This window comes from Cricetulus griseus, chromosome 7 (assembly GCF_003668045.3).
Source record: "Cricetulus griseus strain 17A/GY chromosome 7, alternate assembly CriGri-PICRH-1.0, whole genome shotgun sequence".
NCBI classification, from domain to species: Eukaryota; Metazoa; Chordata; class Mammalia; order Rodentia; family Cricetidae; genus Cricetulus; species Cricetulus griseus.
Window position 1 is genome coordinate 99,752,086 of NC_048600.1, and position 14,742 is coordinate 99,766,827.

The window sequence follows — 14,742 nt, forward strand, 5'->3', positions numbered from 1 at the left end:
CAAAGGGAAGTGACAAGACTCGCAGTGTGACCATCTACCTAAACCAGTATGCACTGAAGTATATTTTATAAAGCTCTGCAGATATTAACACCCTCTCACCAGCTAGTCATGGAAATGCTCCTTAAGGCAGGAAGTATTTAAGAAAAGTAAAGTTACCTTTATTTTTATTCTTTGTACCTGTAAATCACTTATGTAGATTTTGTTACAATTTCAAAAACAGTCTTGTTAACATGTTTCCTAAATTAAGTCACTAAGTTTTCTTATTCACTATGGAAGACATTCATCAAAAGGCCATCAGTTATTTTTACAATTAAAAAATGTAGCCCCAGTATAGGAGGGAAAAACCACCATTTTTTTTTCTTTTTTAAACTCTTGAGGGAAAAAAATGTTAAGGAAGGTAAACAGCAAAAAACAGTACCAAGTAAAACTGAAAACCTTACCAATATGCTGAGAAGAGACAGACTGAGAGTAGACCATGGCTACCCTCTTCCCTGCAGGTCTCTATCTCCCCTGCTTACTGCCCTAGTTATGCACTTTAGCCTGACTCTCTTCTGTCCTTCCTTGGCCATGGGCTTGACCCAAATACTGGTATAAGAACAAGTGATGATTTTTCTCCAGTGTAGTGCAGGCCCAGGACAAGGATGCAATGTAGAACATATAACCTCTACCTGTCCCAAGGCTTGCAGTTAAGCCTAGCACACTGCAGTACTGCAATTAGAAATGATTAAACAGACTTTTTTCTTCTAGTATTACAGACAGGTATTGCAGCTAGGTTACTAAAACAAAAAACAAAAAACAAAAAACAAAAAAACACCCCAGGTCCACCCCAAGCCCTCACAAGAGCCACAGCTGTGGTTAACAATGATTCATTTGCATTTTATTTCATCAAGAGAAGAAACAGAAGCTGGCTTTCTTCATACCAACCAATAATTTTGCATTTTAAAGTTTGGGATGTTTTCCATAATGAGCTGAATCAAAAATCTATTTGAAAAATATATATTTATATAAAAAAAAGATTCAGGTTGTTTGCACATAAAACATCAATCAATAAGTTTCTTTTGTCTTTGATTCCGTGTTGCTGGAAAAAGTTTGACGAAGCTTGCATGCTAATTTGTCCTTAGTTGCAAGTATTACAACATCTCATACTTTGCCTATGAAAGGATAACCCTTCTTTGACATCTTCAGGCTTCAACGGTGATTCAGAAACAACATCCTACCCTTAATACTGTCAGTTTGGAGCCATCAACATGAAAACCCTTGCTAATGTTGAGATGTCACTAGATAGGAACCAGTCAGTCGCTGTGTCTGTGGGTTATACAATACTATTTTGCTTGAGTTTTTTTGTGGGTTTGTTTTTTTTTTTTTGCACCATTGATTGATTTTTTTTAAAAAAATCCATTTTCCTCCATCCAAAGCATTCTAGGTAACGGCACTGACTCTTTAAGACTGCCACTTTGATTCTCATTTTATCTTGCAGGATGCTCACACATCCCCTCCCCCGATTTCTGTTTTCTTTTTGCATCAATAAAAGCATTGTTTCGTCATAGATTCATACGCAGATGCTCCGGCCGTTTGGAGATCATAGGAAAAGCTTGTTTTTTGTATGGCCCAGAGTTCGGCTGTCGGATTGGAAGTGGGGCTGATGCCTCCCCGCTCATTGTCACATCCATCTGCTCTATTCCACTTGTTTCCATTGGGTATTCCACAGGTGTCTGAGGATTTGCCGTGCTGGCTGAAGCACCTCGTCCCCAGAAATCCCCAGGAGAGAATTTGACCGGGCTTTAAGACAAAGGAGAGCTATCATTCATTTGTCTCAAGGACCATCTTAACAAGAAATAGTTCCCTCATGTTTAAAGAGAGCATCGATGTGACTTTATTTTTCTAACTATTTTCATGTGGACTGTCACAAAGGCAAAGATTGTGCCCTCTTTCCTCTAGACAAGTAGCTAGTGTGTCCAAACAAACCTCTTTGCCTCTGCACTTGATCCCTAAAGCCTTCAATGACATACTGTTAAGTCATTTTACTCTCCCATTTAAAACAGCTTCCCATTGCATTTAAAATAAAATACTTTCCCAAACCTCTGCCATTTTCCTCATTTACCACATTCCAGGAATTCCCACTTCTTATTTCCAAGAAAAGGCATGTTCCCCCCACCCAGGGACTTTTGTACTGGCTGCTCTTCTGCCTGCAATACTTCTCTAACTTCATTTATTTGCATGGCTAGCTTTCTCCTTATTCCTAGAAGTTACTTCACCAGGGAGGCTATGCTGACCACAATTAATGGAAGCCTCCTCATTTTTCTTTCCTTTCCATTGCCACCTTTTCTTTAATGTGCGCACATACATGCAGATGCACGCGGCACTTGGTAGATACATACATTTGTGTATATTTCTATCTTGGTTTATTCTGATCCTTGCTTGATTCAACAGAAAGGAACAATTCTGAATTATATATAATCAAACATGCAGCATATATAAAATGATAAGTGCAACAAAAGGACATTTATTATGGGCAAACTATAATGTATGAGAGGATCAGTCCTTTAAATAGAAAATAAAGATGTGCTTACATTAGGCAATATATGACATTTTATTTATGTAACTTACATGCATTTCTTAAACTATGTTCTTCTAGGCTTAAAAAATATTTTCCTTGCACGCACAAGGACATGAATTTAATTTAATACCCAGAACCCATGTATGAAAAAAAGTGAGTGTTGTGGTATATGGTTGTAATCCCAGCACCAAGGAGGAGACTGACAGGTTTCTTGGCCCTCCCTGGCTAACCAGCCTAACATACTAGACAAGTTCCCAGGCCAGTGAGAGAGGTGGAAACTGCCTGAGGAACACCACCCAAGGCTGTCCTCTGTATGCACCTGCAATTGCATACATATGAACATGCATACAAGTACATAAGCAAAGAGTAAGAGAGTCGGAAATACCTGACAGGCGTTCGTGGGCTACCAATAAATCTTCGAGGTGATCGGATTTTTGGTTCAAAGGAAAACTTTTCTTTCACACTTTCAAGTACAGATGGAGCCACATATGTAAAACCCTGAAAAACAGCAACACCACACTACAGGATGACATTTTTGTCATACACATCAAGAAAATGGCTTTTTAGCCAGGTAATGGTGGCAGCAGCAGCGCTTGCCTTTAGTCCCAGCACTTGGAAGGCAGAGGCAGGTGAGGTGGATCTCTGCAAGTTTGAGGCCAGCTTGGTCTACAAAGTGAGTTCCAGGACAGCCTGTCTAAAAAAAACAAAAAAGGTTTGCTGTCTGACATGACAGCAAAATGATGTACAACTAAAATCAACAATGTATATATTCTTCCATATCCTTAATCTCACTTCTGTACCTTCTGATTTTTGTAAGACTGGGTCTCTCTATGTACCACTGGTTGACCTGGAACTCACTATTGTAGGCCAGACTGCTTCAAACTCACAGAGATCCACTGGCCTCTGCCTCCTGAGTGCTGGGATTAAAGGTGCGCACCATCACATCCAGCATTTTTATACTTTTTAAAGCCTCATATGCTAGCTAACAAAATTTTATCCAATTGTTAGAAATAGGGGGAAGCTGGGTGGTAGTGTCGTTTGCCTTTAATCCCAGCACTTGGGAGGCAGAGGCAGGTGTATCTCTGTAAGTTTGAGGCCAGCATGGTCTAAAGAGTGAGTGCCAGCACAGCCAAAGCTGTTATACAGAGAAGCCCCATCTCAAAAAACAAAACAAAAAGTGTGTGTGGGGGGGATCCAATAGGAAAATTGTAGCTTGCACATTAAAATGCTGACTATAAAAGATAAACATAAATTGGTGCATTCTCAGCCACACACTGTTTATATGCATTTATTACTTACATATTCATATGTACATACCTGTAGTTATAAAATCTGCTAGGATTAATACTTTGAGAACAGTTGCTCATAACTAAGCCAAGTTAAAACTAGAATTCTCTGACTTAGCATATTTGACCTTTCCACTTTCACACCAGTAACTGTATAGAATTAACTTTAAAATTTTGTATATGTGTGTATATCTATGTGCAGGTCTGTGAATGAGTACAGATGCTTGAGGACAAGAGGTATTACATGCAGTGTCAGCCACCCAACATAGGCGTTGAGAGCTAAACTCTGTTCCTCTGAGTGTGACACACTATTAATCATATGAGTTTTTTTGTTTGTTTGTTTTGTTTTTGGTGACTTGTGTCAACATTATGAAAATCCTCCTGTACAGGGCACAAATGCTGTTGTGTCCGTTTCAGTCTTGAATCTTGCTATTAGACTCCTGGCTCTCATTTCTTGCTGCATGTTCCTTTGTCAGCCATTGGTCCTACTGCCTACCTGCTTTCCTGCTCATTATTAGCTGAGTGAGTGTTATGTATCACAAGAAACAAGACTCGGCAGGCTCTGGGTGGAGCCCAAGAGGAAGGTAGTTCTGCATTGTAAACTTGCGATTTCAGAGGCCATTGTTCTGTATGTTCTGGTGGGCAGACAAAAATGGATTTTATTCAATTTTAAATTTCAAATTTAAATTCAATTTTAAAATTTCCATTAATTTTAATGAGTAGAGTAAATATTTGTTAAACTTGAGCTTGTTAGAACTGAAATATACAGGTAAGTGGGACCTTAATGGTTTATTTATTTATTGGGGGGTAGGGGCTGTTCTGGAAACTAAATTCTAGGCTACATGCTGGCTATGCCCATCACTATTTTTAGATCATTTTCTAAAGAGACCTCGGACTAGAGATATAGCACGCAGACACCTCTTCAATGAAAATTAATACATTTATTATCAAAGATAAAACAATGTTATGCTATCAAATATTAGTAATTAATATTACAAATCCCATGCAGAATCAGGTTGATAGTAAGGATAACTATTTTTGTTTTGTTTTGTTTGAAACAGGTTTTTTCTTAGTAGCTCTGTTCTGGAACTCACTCTGTAGACCAGGCAGGCTGGCCTTGAACTCAGAGATCAGCCTGCTTCTGCCTCAGGAATGCTGGAATTAAAGGCCTGGGCCACCAGCACTCAATGATAGTATCCATAGTTTATGGTAACTGTTTTGGGAATGAAATAGTTTTGACTAGTTTTTGTTTGTGATGCTAAGCCAAAAGTCACTAGCTCTCAACCAAACATGAATTAATCCAAAGAATCAAATGTTCTTACTGTAATTTCTAAAACAGAATGTTAGATTATGAAAGTCATTTTATAGGAACCAGTAAGTTATCAAGGAAATAGCTTAAAAGCAAAGTCACCTAGGTTTCACACATGAACTTCTCATTGATCAGCCTCATACTTAAATTTTTTATGTCTACTTGGAAACTCTTTCACTTACCAAAAAGACCTGGTTGGCACTTTCACTGAGAGTTGAGTCATCGGGGCTGTCAACAGGTGTCTGACGTGTAAACTTTGAATCAAACTGACTCACATCCTCTTCAGATTGCTTCATAAGAACAAAATTATTAGAAAATGGTGAACCGTCTATATTATTCCTACCAATCAAAGGTGCCACAAGCCCTATACTATGCACAGAATAATTTTAGCAACCACAGACAAGGAAAAAAATACAGGTAGAAAGAGTGCCAATCATTTTTTATTTTTAGTGTTTATGTATACAGGCATTCTGTATGTATGTATGTCTGCACATCACATGTATGCCTGGTACTCACAGAGGCCAGAAGAGGGTGTTGGATCCCCTAGAACTGTAGTTACAGATGGTTGTAAGATGCTGGGAATCTCTCCAGCCCCACATCATCTTTTTGTGTGTTTGGTTCCTGAGTTCATACTTAGGGCTTTATACTTGCTAAGCAAATTACTCTACCAGTGAGCCAAAACCTACATCTTCAAATTTTATATATGAGTTAACATAGATTTAAATATATAGCTATTCTTACTAAAACTCTGAATATCAATTTCCCCCTCATAACACTTTAGTATGTCTAGTGCAGTCAATAAATTTCTAGAAATAATTTGTTCTGTGGTCATTCTATGTCTACAGTAAGTCTGGATAACTACTGACAAAGAGTTCACACAAATCACAGAGAATGGATGATGCAGTCAGCAGCAGCTTGGGATGTAGCTGAATGGTAAAGCACTTGCCTGGGCATATGCAACTCCTGGATGCAAAAGCTCAGCACCAAACCCTTCCTAATCACAAAGTGTCCTGAAATTCTTCTTGGGGATTATTTCACCTCTTAGACTTCTAAAGAAGTGGTTTGTTTTTTTTTTTGTTAAAAAATAGTATCATCTAAGTTCTAATGATCAGATTAATTTCTTCTCTTTAATGATGTGTCTAGTCAGATTTATGGGACAAATATAACAAATATCAAAAAATGGGATTATGTTGAGTATGGTAGTATACACCTGTGATCCCTGAACTCAGGAGGTAGGGACAAGAGGATCACCATGAGTTCCAGGCCAGCCAGGGCTACATAGTAAAACCATGTCCTTTTTTTTTTTTTTTTAAAAAAAAAAAAAAAAAGAAGGAGGAGGAGGAAGAGGAGGAGGAGGAGGAGGAGGAAGAGGAGGAAGAAGAAAAAGAAGCAGCAGCAGCAGCAGCACACACTAATTGCAGCACTTGGGAAGCAGAGGCCAGCCTGGTTTACAGAGTAAGTTCCAGGACAGCCATGCCTACACAGAGAAACCCTGTCTCAAAACAAGCAAAATCAGAAAAATGTTGCTAGAATGAAAATATTAGTATATTAAAACACCTGAGTTCATGACACTAAAAAAAAATCATATAATTTATTGTTTAATTTGGAAGATACTAAGGAACTATTTCACTTAGCCCACCTTCTTGGTATCAACTATACAGAGGGTAACCAAACAGTTGATAAATTTGCTTTATGGAAAAATTCTGGTAATAAAGAATGAATAAGAGAGCCAGGTGGTGGTGGCGCTCGCCTTTAGTCCTAGCACTTGGGAGGCAGAGGCAGGAGGATCTCTGTGAAGTCAAGGCCAGCCTGGTGCCAGGAGAGGCTCCAAAGCTACAGAGAAAACCTGTCTCGAAAAACCAAAGAATAAGACAATGGAGGCCATTGTGTAAACCCTGAATGAGAACAGGAACTGGACTAGAGTTTCTCACCTCAGCACCACTGACATTTTGGATTTGATTTAATTCTTTTAATTTTTTATTTTATGTGTCTATGTGTTTGCTTGCACCTGTGTCTGTGTATCACATGCATGCCTCGTGCCTGCAGAGGCCATAAGAGGGTGTAGGAGCCCCTAAAACTGGAGTTACAGACAATTGTGAGTCACATATTCCATATTAGTGCTGGGAATTGAACCTAGATCTTCTGAAGGAACAGCCAGTGCTCATTTTAACTGATGAGCCATCTTTCTAGCTTCTGTTTTGATAAGTCTTTATTATAAGCAGCTGCTGTGTGTGCTGTAGGTACTTGTAGCAGGACCCTCCTGCAACACACCCAAAATGTTTCTAGGTCCCAGGTTAAGAACTATTGACTCAGAGGCATTCATCAATGACTACTAACAGCCTAAAAGAAATAAAACTCTATTGTAAATTAGGCCTCTGTTAAAGCACACAGCATCAAGAGTTCCATCTGTATCAAGTCCCTTGGTTACCCAGTTTTTGGAAACAGATGAACATAGGAAATAACACCATGGGGATAAACTTATTAAAATTAAGATGTAAGAAATTTGGGGATAGAAAAATGGGTCAGTCATCAGGAGCACTGTCTACTGTTCCAAAAGACCTGGATTGAATTCCTCCATCCACTTGGTGGCTCACAACCATCCATAACTCCAATTCTATGGCATCCAGTGCCCTCTTCTGATCTTCACAGCACAGGCATATACACACACATACATACTGCATATCAAATGTATGTAGCAAAATACTCATACACATAAAAATGAAAACAAAACACATCTTTTTTTTTTTTAAATCTGAGGAATTCTACAGGATAGATGGACCAGTTTCTTCAATAAATCTCCAGAAGGTATAAAGAGGAGATACCTGTATATAATAAGAGAGCACCTAAACTATGCATAGAATATGAATCCTTACTGAAAAAGAATGGAGAAATAGGAAAAAAATGAAAACTGGTAAACCTTTTAGGTGTGATGATGGCTTAGTGGTTGTGTTTATATTTATACAAGATGACCTGGTCATTTCTGAAGTTGGGTGGTAGGTATCTGACTTAATTATTCTCCTTATAGTTGTATTTGCAGACATGAAGGGTTTGTGCAAGAATGGCTGTGTACTATGTGCATGTCCTAGTGCCCATGGAGGTGGAAAGAAGATGTCAGATCCCCTGGGAGTGGAGTTAAGGATGATTGTGAGCTACTATATGGGTGTAGGGGCTAAAACTTGGGTCCTCTGAGGCCATCTCTCCAGCTCCATGTATGTTGACATTAAAGCAGGACATTTTATGCTCTGTGACCAAACAGTAATCAGCCTCATTGTCCTCTTCCTCCATCATATCCCAAGAAATGGAGAAAGTATATTTTCTCAGGTTCTGAGGCAGAAGCTAAATAAACACTAAGTTATTTAGCATTTAAAGCTAAAGCATTTTTATAGAATGAACTATATTCCCTAGCCCTCACATTCAAATCTCTGGTTCCTCAAAAAGTTATCTTATTTGGAACGGGTCATTGCAGATTTCATTAATAAAACACTATCATACAGGAGTACTATACCTGGTTTCTGAGATTTTTCTTATTTTAAAAAATTACCAGCACTGAGGTGTCAATGTAAAGCACTTGCCTGGCATGTGGGAGTTCCTAGGTTCAACCCCCCAGCACTAGAAAACAAGGGTTATTGATCTCCCATTTTATGTGCTTCTGTATATACATACCAACAGAGGCTTAAAGGGAGGCTCCACCTTCCGAGCTAGAAGTTCTTCCCAGTTAATGTGTCTGAAAAATGGATGTGCCTAGAAAAAGTCAAGGTGGATGGGTGAAATAACAACCCACTTTTTTGAAGTTACAAATCACAAAACAAGCTAAACAAATATGGATACACAAATATAACCATCACAAATAAGCAAAATCAGCATTATATTTCCCCAAACCCCAAACATCTCAATTCCTACTTGGACTTCTCCAGCATCCCCAGGACCAGCTCCAAGACGAGAAGCAGCATTTCTTTTCAGCAGCTTTAGGGAAGAAAAGAAAATCGTGAATTATTCAAGCTGATTATTTTTCCTTTACAGAATGTGGTCCCTATTTGTGTTCAAGACAATATAATTTTGATTAGAGCCATACATAGATTCTAAACAGAAAAGACTTGTTTGAGAATAAAAGAAAATGTTTTAAACATGTACTTTGATGTAAAAAATTTGCAGGTTGCCAGGCAATGGTGGTTCATGACTTTAATCCCAGCACTCAGAAGGCAGAGACAGGTGGATCTCAATGAGTTCAAGGCTAGCCTGTTCTACAAATTCAGTTCCAGGACACCAGGACTGTTAAACATAGAAACCCTGTCTTGAAAAAAAAACTTGGACGTCTTTTCTGTTTAGTATATATGTATGGCTCTAATAAAAATATACATTAAATTCTTGGATGGGGAGGGGCTTATGAAGCTCCACCTTTCATGAAGGAGGTATTGGCAGTTGATAGCTACTGGGCGAAGGACAGTCATTTTTCTACCGTTTTGGCCACTGGTATAATGCCCATGCTGAAGTAGATGACTCCACACTCATAGTTATACAGGCAATACTAACTGGACTGCATAGGTTATTAAAAAAAAAAAGCAAGCATGAAGTTGGGAGGGGTAAGCGTTGGGGTCATTAGAGGAAATTGAAGGATGGAGGTAAAACTATATATACACATAAAATTCTCAAATAAATAAAAAATATTACATATGAGCTTGGTGTAGTGGTCACATCTTTAATTCCACGATTCAGGAGACAGAAACAGGCAGATCTCCAAGTTTGAGTCCAGCCTGGTCTACATAGTGAGACAGTGAGTCTCAAAAACCAAAACAAAACAAAAGACCCAAACAAACAAAACAGGGGTGTGTGTGTGTGTGTCCCCACGTCTATGCGTGTATACCAAATTTTATCTCATGAAGCCTTGCTGATGAGGTTACCATTTAAGAACCCTACCTTTTTAAGCAGATCTCGAGCTTCTTGTGTGAGGTAGGGAGGCAAATTAAGTTTACATTTGAGGATTTTGTCAATTGTTTTCTTTCTGTTCTCTCCAGTGAATGGAGGCTAAGGGTAGGAAAAAAAACAAGCAGAAAATTAGCATATAAAAACAAATTTTAAGTAACAATATTATCTAGTTCCTGAATTGGACAGTTACACATTGAGATAAGAAAACATGTTCAGAGCCAGGATTGGTGGCTCATATCTTTAGTCCCAGCTCCAGAGGTAGACTGAGCTACATGAGTTCAAGGCCAGCCTGAACTACAGAAAGTTTCAGGACAGTCAGGGCTGTCCTGAGAGAAACCATGGGAGGGGGAGGGGAAGGGGGAAGTATGTTCAGAAATGGTTAACACAGAGACCCTTGGCTTTGAGCAGTGATACATGATAGCAATGCCCAGGAGGTCTTGTGTAGCCAGTGAGACATCTCATTTTAGGCTCCCATTTCTCCCTCTGTATTTCATTAGATTGCCATGACATAAGCCAGTCAATTTTTAAAAATTTTTTTAAAGTATGTGTACACATGGTGTATGTGGGTTTGTGTATGTGTGTGTGATGGGCGATATCTTTATGTACATTCTCTGGTAAAATAAGACCAAGTGGAAATACTTAGATTAATAGAAATGGTTTAGTAATTATAAGAAGCCTGAGCCATGGGCCAAACTTATAATTAATATACGTCTCTGTATATTTATTTGGGACCAAATGGCTTTGGCTTTGGAGGAACAGAAACTCTGTCCACATGTGTACATGTCCATGGACACCAGAGACATCAGATCCCTTAGAACTAGTTAACAGGAGGCTCTGAGACACCTAATGTGATGCTGTGAACTAAACTAGGGCAAACCTCACTCTTCAACCACTGAGTCATCTGTCTGGGCCCTACATAGGTCATTTAAATAAAAAACATTTTTTGAAAGTATGGAATCCCAGGGCTAGAGAAATAGCTCAGCAGTTTAGAGCACTGGCTACTCTTCCATAGGAACTGGGTTCAATTTCCAGACCCATATGGTGTCTCACAAATGTCTATAACCCCAGTTCCAAGGGATCTGACAACCCCACACAGACAAACATGCAGGCAAAACACAAATGCATATAAAAGAAAAATAAATCTTTAAAAAGTATGAATCCCACTAAATCATAAGCTCACATTAATGTTGAACTACTGATAACAGCCTGGAGGCAGAGGCAGGCAGATCTCTTTGAGAGTTGGAGGCTAGTCTAGTCTAGAGTGAGTTCCAGGATAGCTAGGGCTACACAGAGAAATACTGACTCAAAAACAAAAACAAAACAAAAAACAAAATACTGATAGCAAATCTTTAGGTTTTGAAAATAACTCTACTAGGAACGTGTTCTGAAAGCACAGCAAAATTCTCTTACTAAAATGTCTTAATAACTATTCAGCACAAACCATAAAACATGCAGCTTTTAATGTGCACCTACTGCTCCAGTCAGCATGTCGTACATTAACGCTCCCAAACTCCACCAATCCACAGCACGATTGTGGCCACTTCTCATCAAGATTTCAGGGGCCCTAAAATGAGAAAAATAACATGCCTTAAAATTTACCCACTTTTATATCATCTGAATAAAATCATTAAACTAAGAAAACTAAGACACTATTTTAAACCAGGTAAAAGTTAGATATTACCCCCAAACCAGTTATATTTCTTTTAACATGCAGCTCTCACATGTATTCTATTGTTCCACAAAATGTGTGTGTGACTGTTCCATCATGAATAGATTCTTTGCATAGTCCAAAGTCTGTTAGTTTCACATGACCTACAATGAAAGATTATAGCATGATTATTCTGAGAATTCAAGAATATGTAGTATTTGAACATAGCAAACCAATAATTCCTCCTTCCATTTAGCTTTTCCTTTCTAAGACTTTTCTTGAAGATGTCCAGAACTAGGTGCCTTGTCTACTATGGGGTAGTAACTACTTAAAGACAGGGCAGTGCCAGTGATATAATCAATGCAGTAAGAAGAAAGTATAGAAAATAATGAAGATGTCTAAAAGCTCTGGCTTTATCTATATGCCGAATCGGTCGGTCTCTCTCTCTCTCTCTCTCTCTCTCTCTCTCCTCTCTCCCCCCTCTCTTTTGGTTTTTCGAGACAGGTTTTCTCTGTGGCTTTGGAGGCTGTCCTGGAACTAGCTCTTGTATTCCAGGCTGGTCTTGAACTCACAGAGATCTGCCTGCCTCTGCCTCCCAAGTGCTGGGATTAAAGGTGTGTGCCATCACTGCCCGACAAGAAAGTCTCTTTGAAAGTCTGGTTTAAGCAATATATATACCCCTAATAAACATTCTGTATTTAAACAAAAATCATGGCATACTTCAACTGTATTGTTTCTTCACAGTGTACTAAATTTAGTCTCAGAAAGTTACTATATTGCTTACTATGCCAAATACAGTTATCAGAACGAATTAAATTATTTACTGCTAAAAGCTGCCAGTGAAGGGAAAGAACTAAAACCTTACACAAAGGTCATTTCAGGTAAGTTTCTCCCGGCTGTCATTCAATTAATCAAGTGGCTCAACAACACTAAGGGCCCTATTATTCAAGGTTCCTTTCAGACAAAAAAAAAAAAAAAAAAAAAAAAAAAAAAAGGCTCATTTATTCAACTGTGAATATCTACAATCTGATTCAAAAAAGAAACAGGGCTATATTTAATCTTTTATTTTCTCATGTTTAAAATTTTATGTGTATGAGTAATTTTGCCTGCATATATGCAAGTGCAATATGTGGGCCTGGTGCCTAAGTAAGTCGTAAAAGGGCTCAGGAACCCTGAAAACTGGAGTTTCCAATGGTTGTGAGCCAATATGTGATGCTGGGAACCCAGGTCTTTCTTCTGTAGCACAACACATGCTCTTAACCACTGAGCCATTTCTTTTCTAGCCTCTCAGGACCCTTTTGGGACAGAATCTTGATTGGTAGCCCACCTGGCCTTTAACTAAATAACCTACCCAGTCAACCCTTGAATTTGATTCTCTTTATTTAGACTCTGCAGTGCTGGAATTATAGATGTGTGCCATTACACCTGACCATAGCCTTTATTCTTTTTTTTTTTTTAAGATTTATTTATTTATTATGTATACAACATTCTGCCTCCATATATACTTGCATGCCAGAAGAGGGCACCATATCTCATTACAGATGGTTGTGAGCCACCATGTGGTTGCTGGGGATTGAACTCAGGACTTCTGGAAGAACAGTCAGTGCTCTTAACCTTCAAGCCATCTCTCCAGCCACATAGCCTTTATTCTTATAGAACAAAATGGTATATACAAATTTATGGATTAAAAAAGTTATTTTACTATTCTACCATTCCTTTATTCCATCCTTTGACTTAGAACTGAGAATCAGAAGTGTTGGGGCCATAGCTTGGTGGTAGCATGCACAAAGGGTTCAGCTCCCAGAACAGAAAAATAATTTTAAAGGAATACCTCAAAATCAATAACAAGGAGTTCAGAATCAGAATCTTAGAGTTTGGGATAGGAAGGTACAAATACAGACATGGTTCCCATAATGTACTTTGTCAATTTTATCATTTTTCCATTAAAAAAACAAGTTTTGTTTTTTCTTTAATTTCAAATGTATGAATGTTTTGCCTACATGTATATATATATACACTACACATGTGCCTGGTGCCAGTAAAAACCAGTTCCAGAATCCACGGACAGACATTATAAGCCACCATGTGGTTACTGGGAATTAAACCCAGATACTTTGCAAGAACAGCAAATGCTCTTAACCACTAAGCCATCTCTCTGGTCCCTCACAAACCTTTTTTTTTTTTTTTTTTTTTTTAAGATTTATTTATTTGTTATGTATACAGTGTTCTGTCTGCATGTATCCCTGCAGGCCAGAAGAGGGCACCAGATCTCATTACAGATGGTTGTGAACCACCAAGTGGTTCCTGGCAATTGAACTCAGAACCTCTGGAAGAGCAGCCAGTGCTCTTAACCTCTGAGCCATCTCTGCAGCCCTACAAACATTTTTTTTTTTAAGTACTATTTAGAACATTTATATAAGCCCCACCATTTTCTGCCTAAGTGTTTACATTGGTTAATTATCTCATGACAATTAGGGTCATTCTATCAAGAGCGAAGGATCCTTAACTGTTCACAGCTTGAAGATGCCTTCGTCTTCTAGTTTGTTCCTTGAGTAAACTGCAATCTTCCCAGTTCAGACTACAGCAGCAGAAATGGAGCTGCAAGCACATGCAGCTGCTGCCAACACTCACTTTGCAACTGTACAACATATTAGTTTCTCTGATTAACCTATGCCTATTAACAATTTTGTACTAGGGCTGTATCAAATAATCTGGTTCAATTTTAGTCTTTTTCTTCCTCAAACATTAGGTAAAACTATAAAAAAATTTGTTTTCACATGCATGGTGGTGGCATATATGTATAATCCCAACACTTGGGACATTGAAGCAGGAAGACCCTACCTAAGTTCAGTGCCAGTCAGCTATACAGCAAGACCATGTCTAAAACAAAAAAATTTTGCTTCTACTACTTATGCATTTTTTGTCTTTAAAAATCAATGGCATAAGCCAGGTGTTGGTGGCGCATGCCTTTAGACCCAGCACTCGGGAGGTAGAGGCAGGCAGATCTCTGCGAGTTCGA

The 14,742-nt window shown here is 38.5% G+C and overlaps 1 protein-coding gene across 3 annotated transcripts in view; it reads right to left on the reverse strand.

The window, feature by feature from the left end:
- Positions 1–855: 855 nt before the first annotated feature.
- The window catches only part of Rps6kb1 (ribosomal protein S6 kinase B1), a 40,505-nt gene continuing 26,618 nt past the window's right edge, over positions 856–14,742 (reverse strand). For 2 of the 3 annotated variants that reach the window (XM_027426359.2, XM_027426360.2), the window contains exons 8-15: positions 11,797–11,887; positions 11,549–11,639; positions 10,067–10,174; positions 9,053–9,115; positions 8,816–8,893; positions 5,335–5,442; positions 2,943–3,055; positions 856–1,779 (exon numbers count right to left, since the gene is read on the reverse strand). In XM_027426359.2, coding sequence (XP_027282160.1) covers positions 1,542–1,779; positions 2,943–3,055; positions 5,335–5,442; positions 8,816–8,893; positions 9,053–9,115; positions 10,067–10,174; positions 11,549–11,639; positions 11,797–11,887 — 890 coding nt within the window. In that variant the 3' untranslated portion in view covers positions 856–1,541. Of the gene's footprint in view, positions 1,798–2,942; positions 3,056–5,334; positions 5,443–8,815; positions 8,894–9,052; positions 9,116–10,066; positions 10,175–11,548; positions 11,640–11,796; positions 11,888–14,742 lie in introns of all 3 variants that reach the window. The other variant, XM_027426362.2, reaches the window with a different exon arrangement.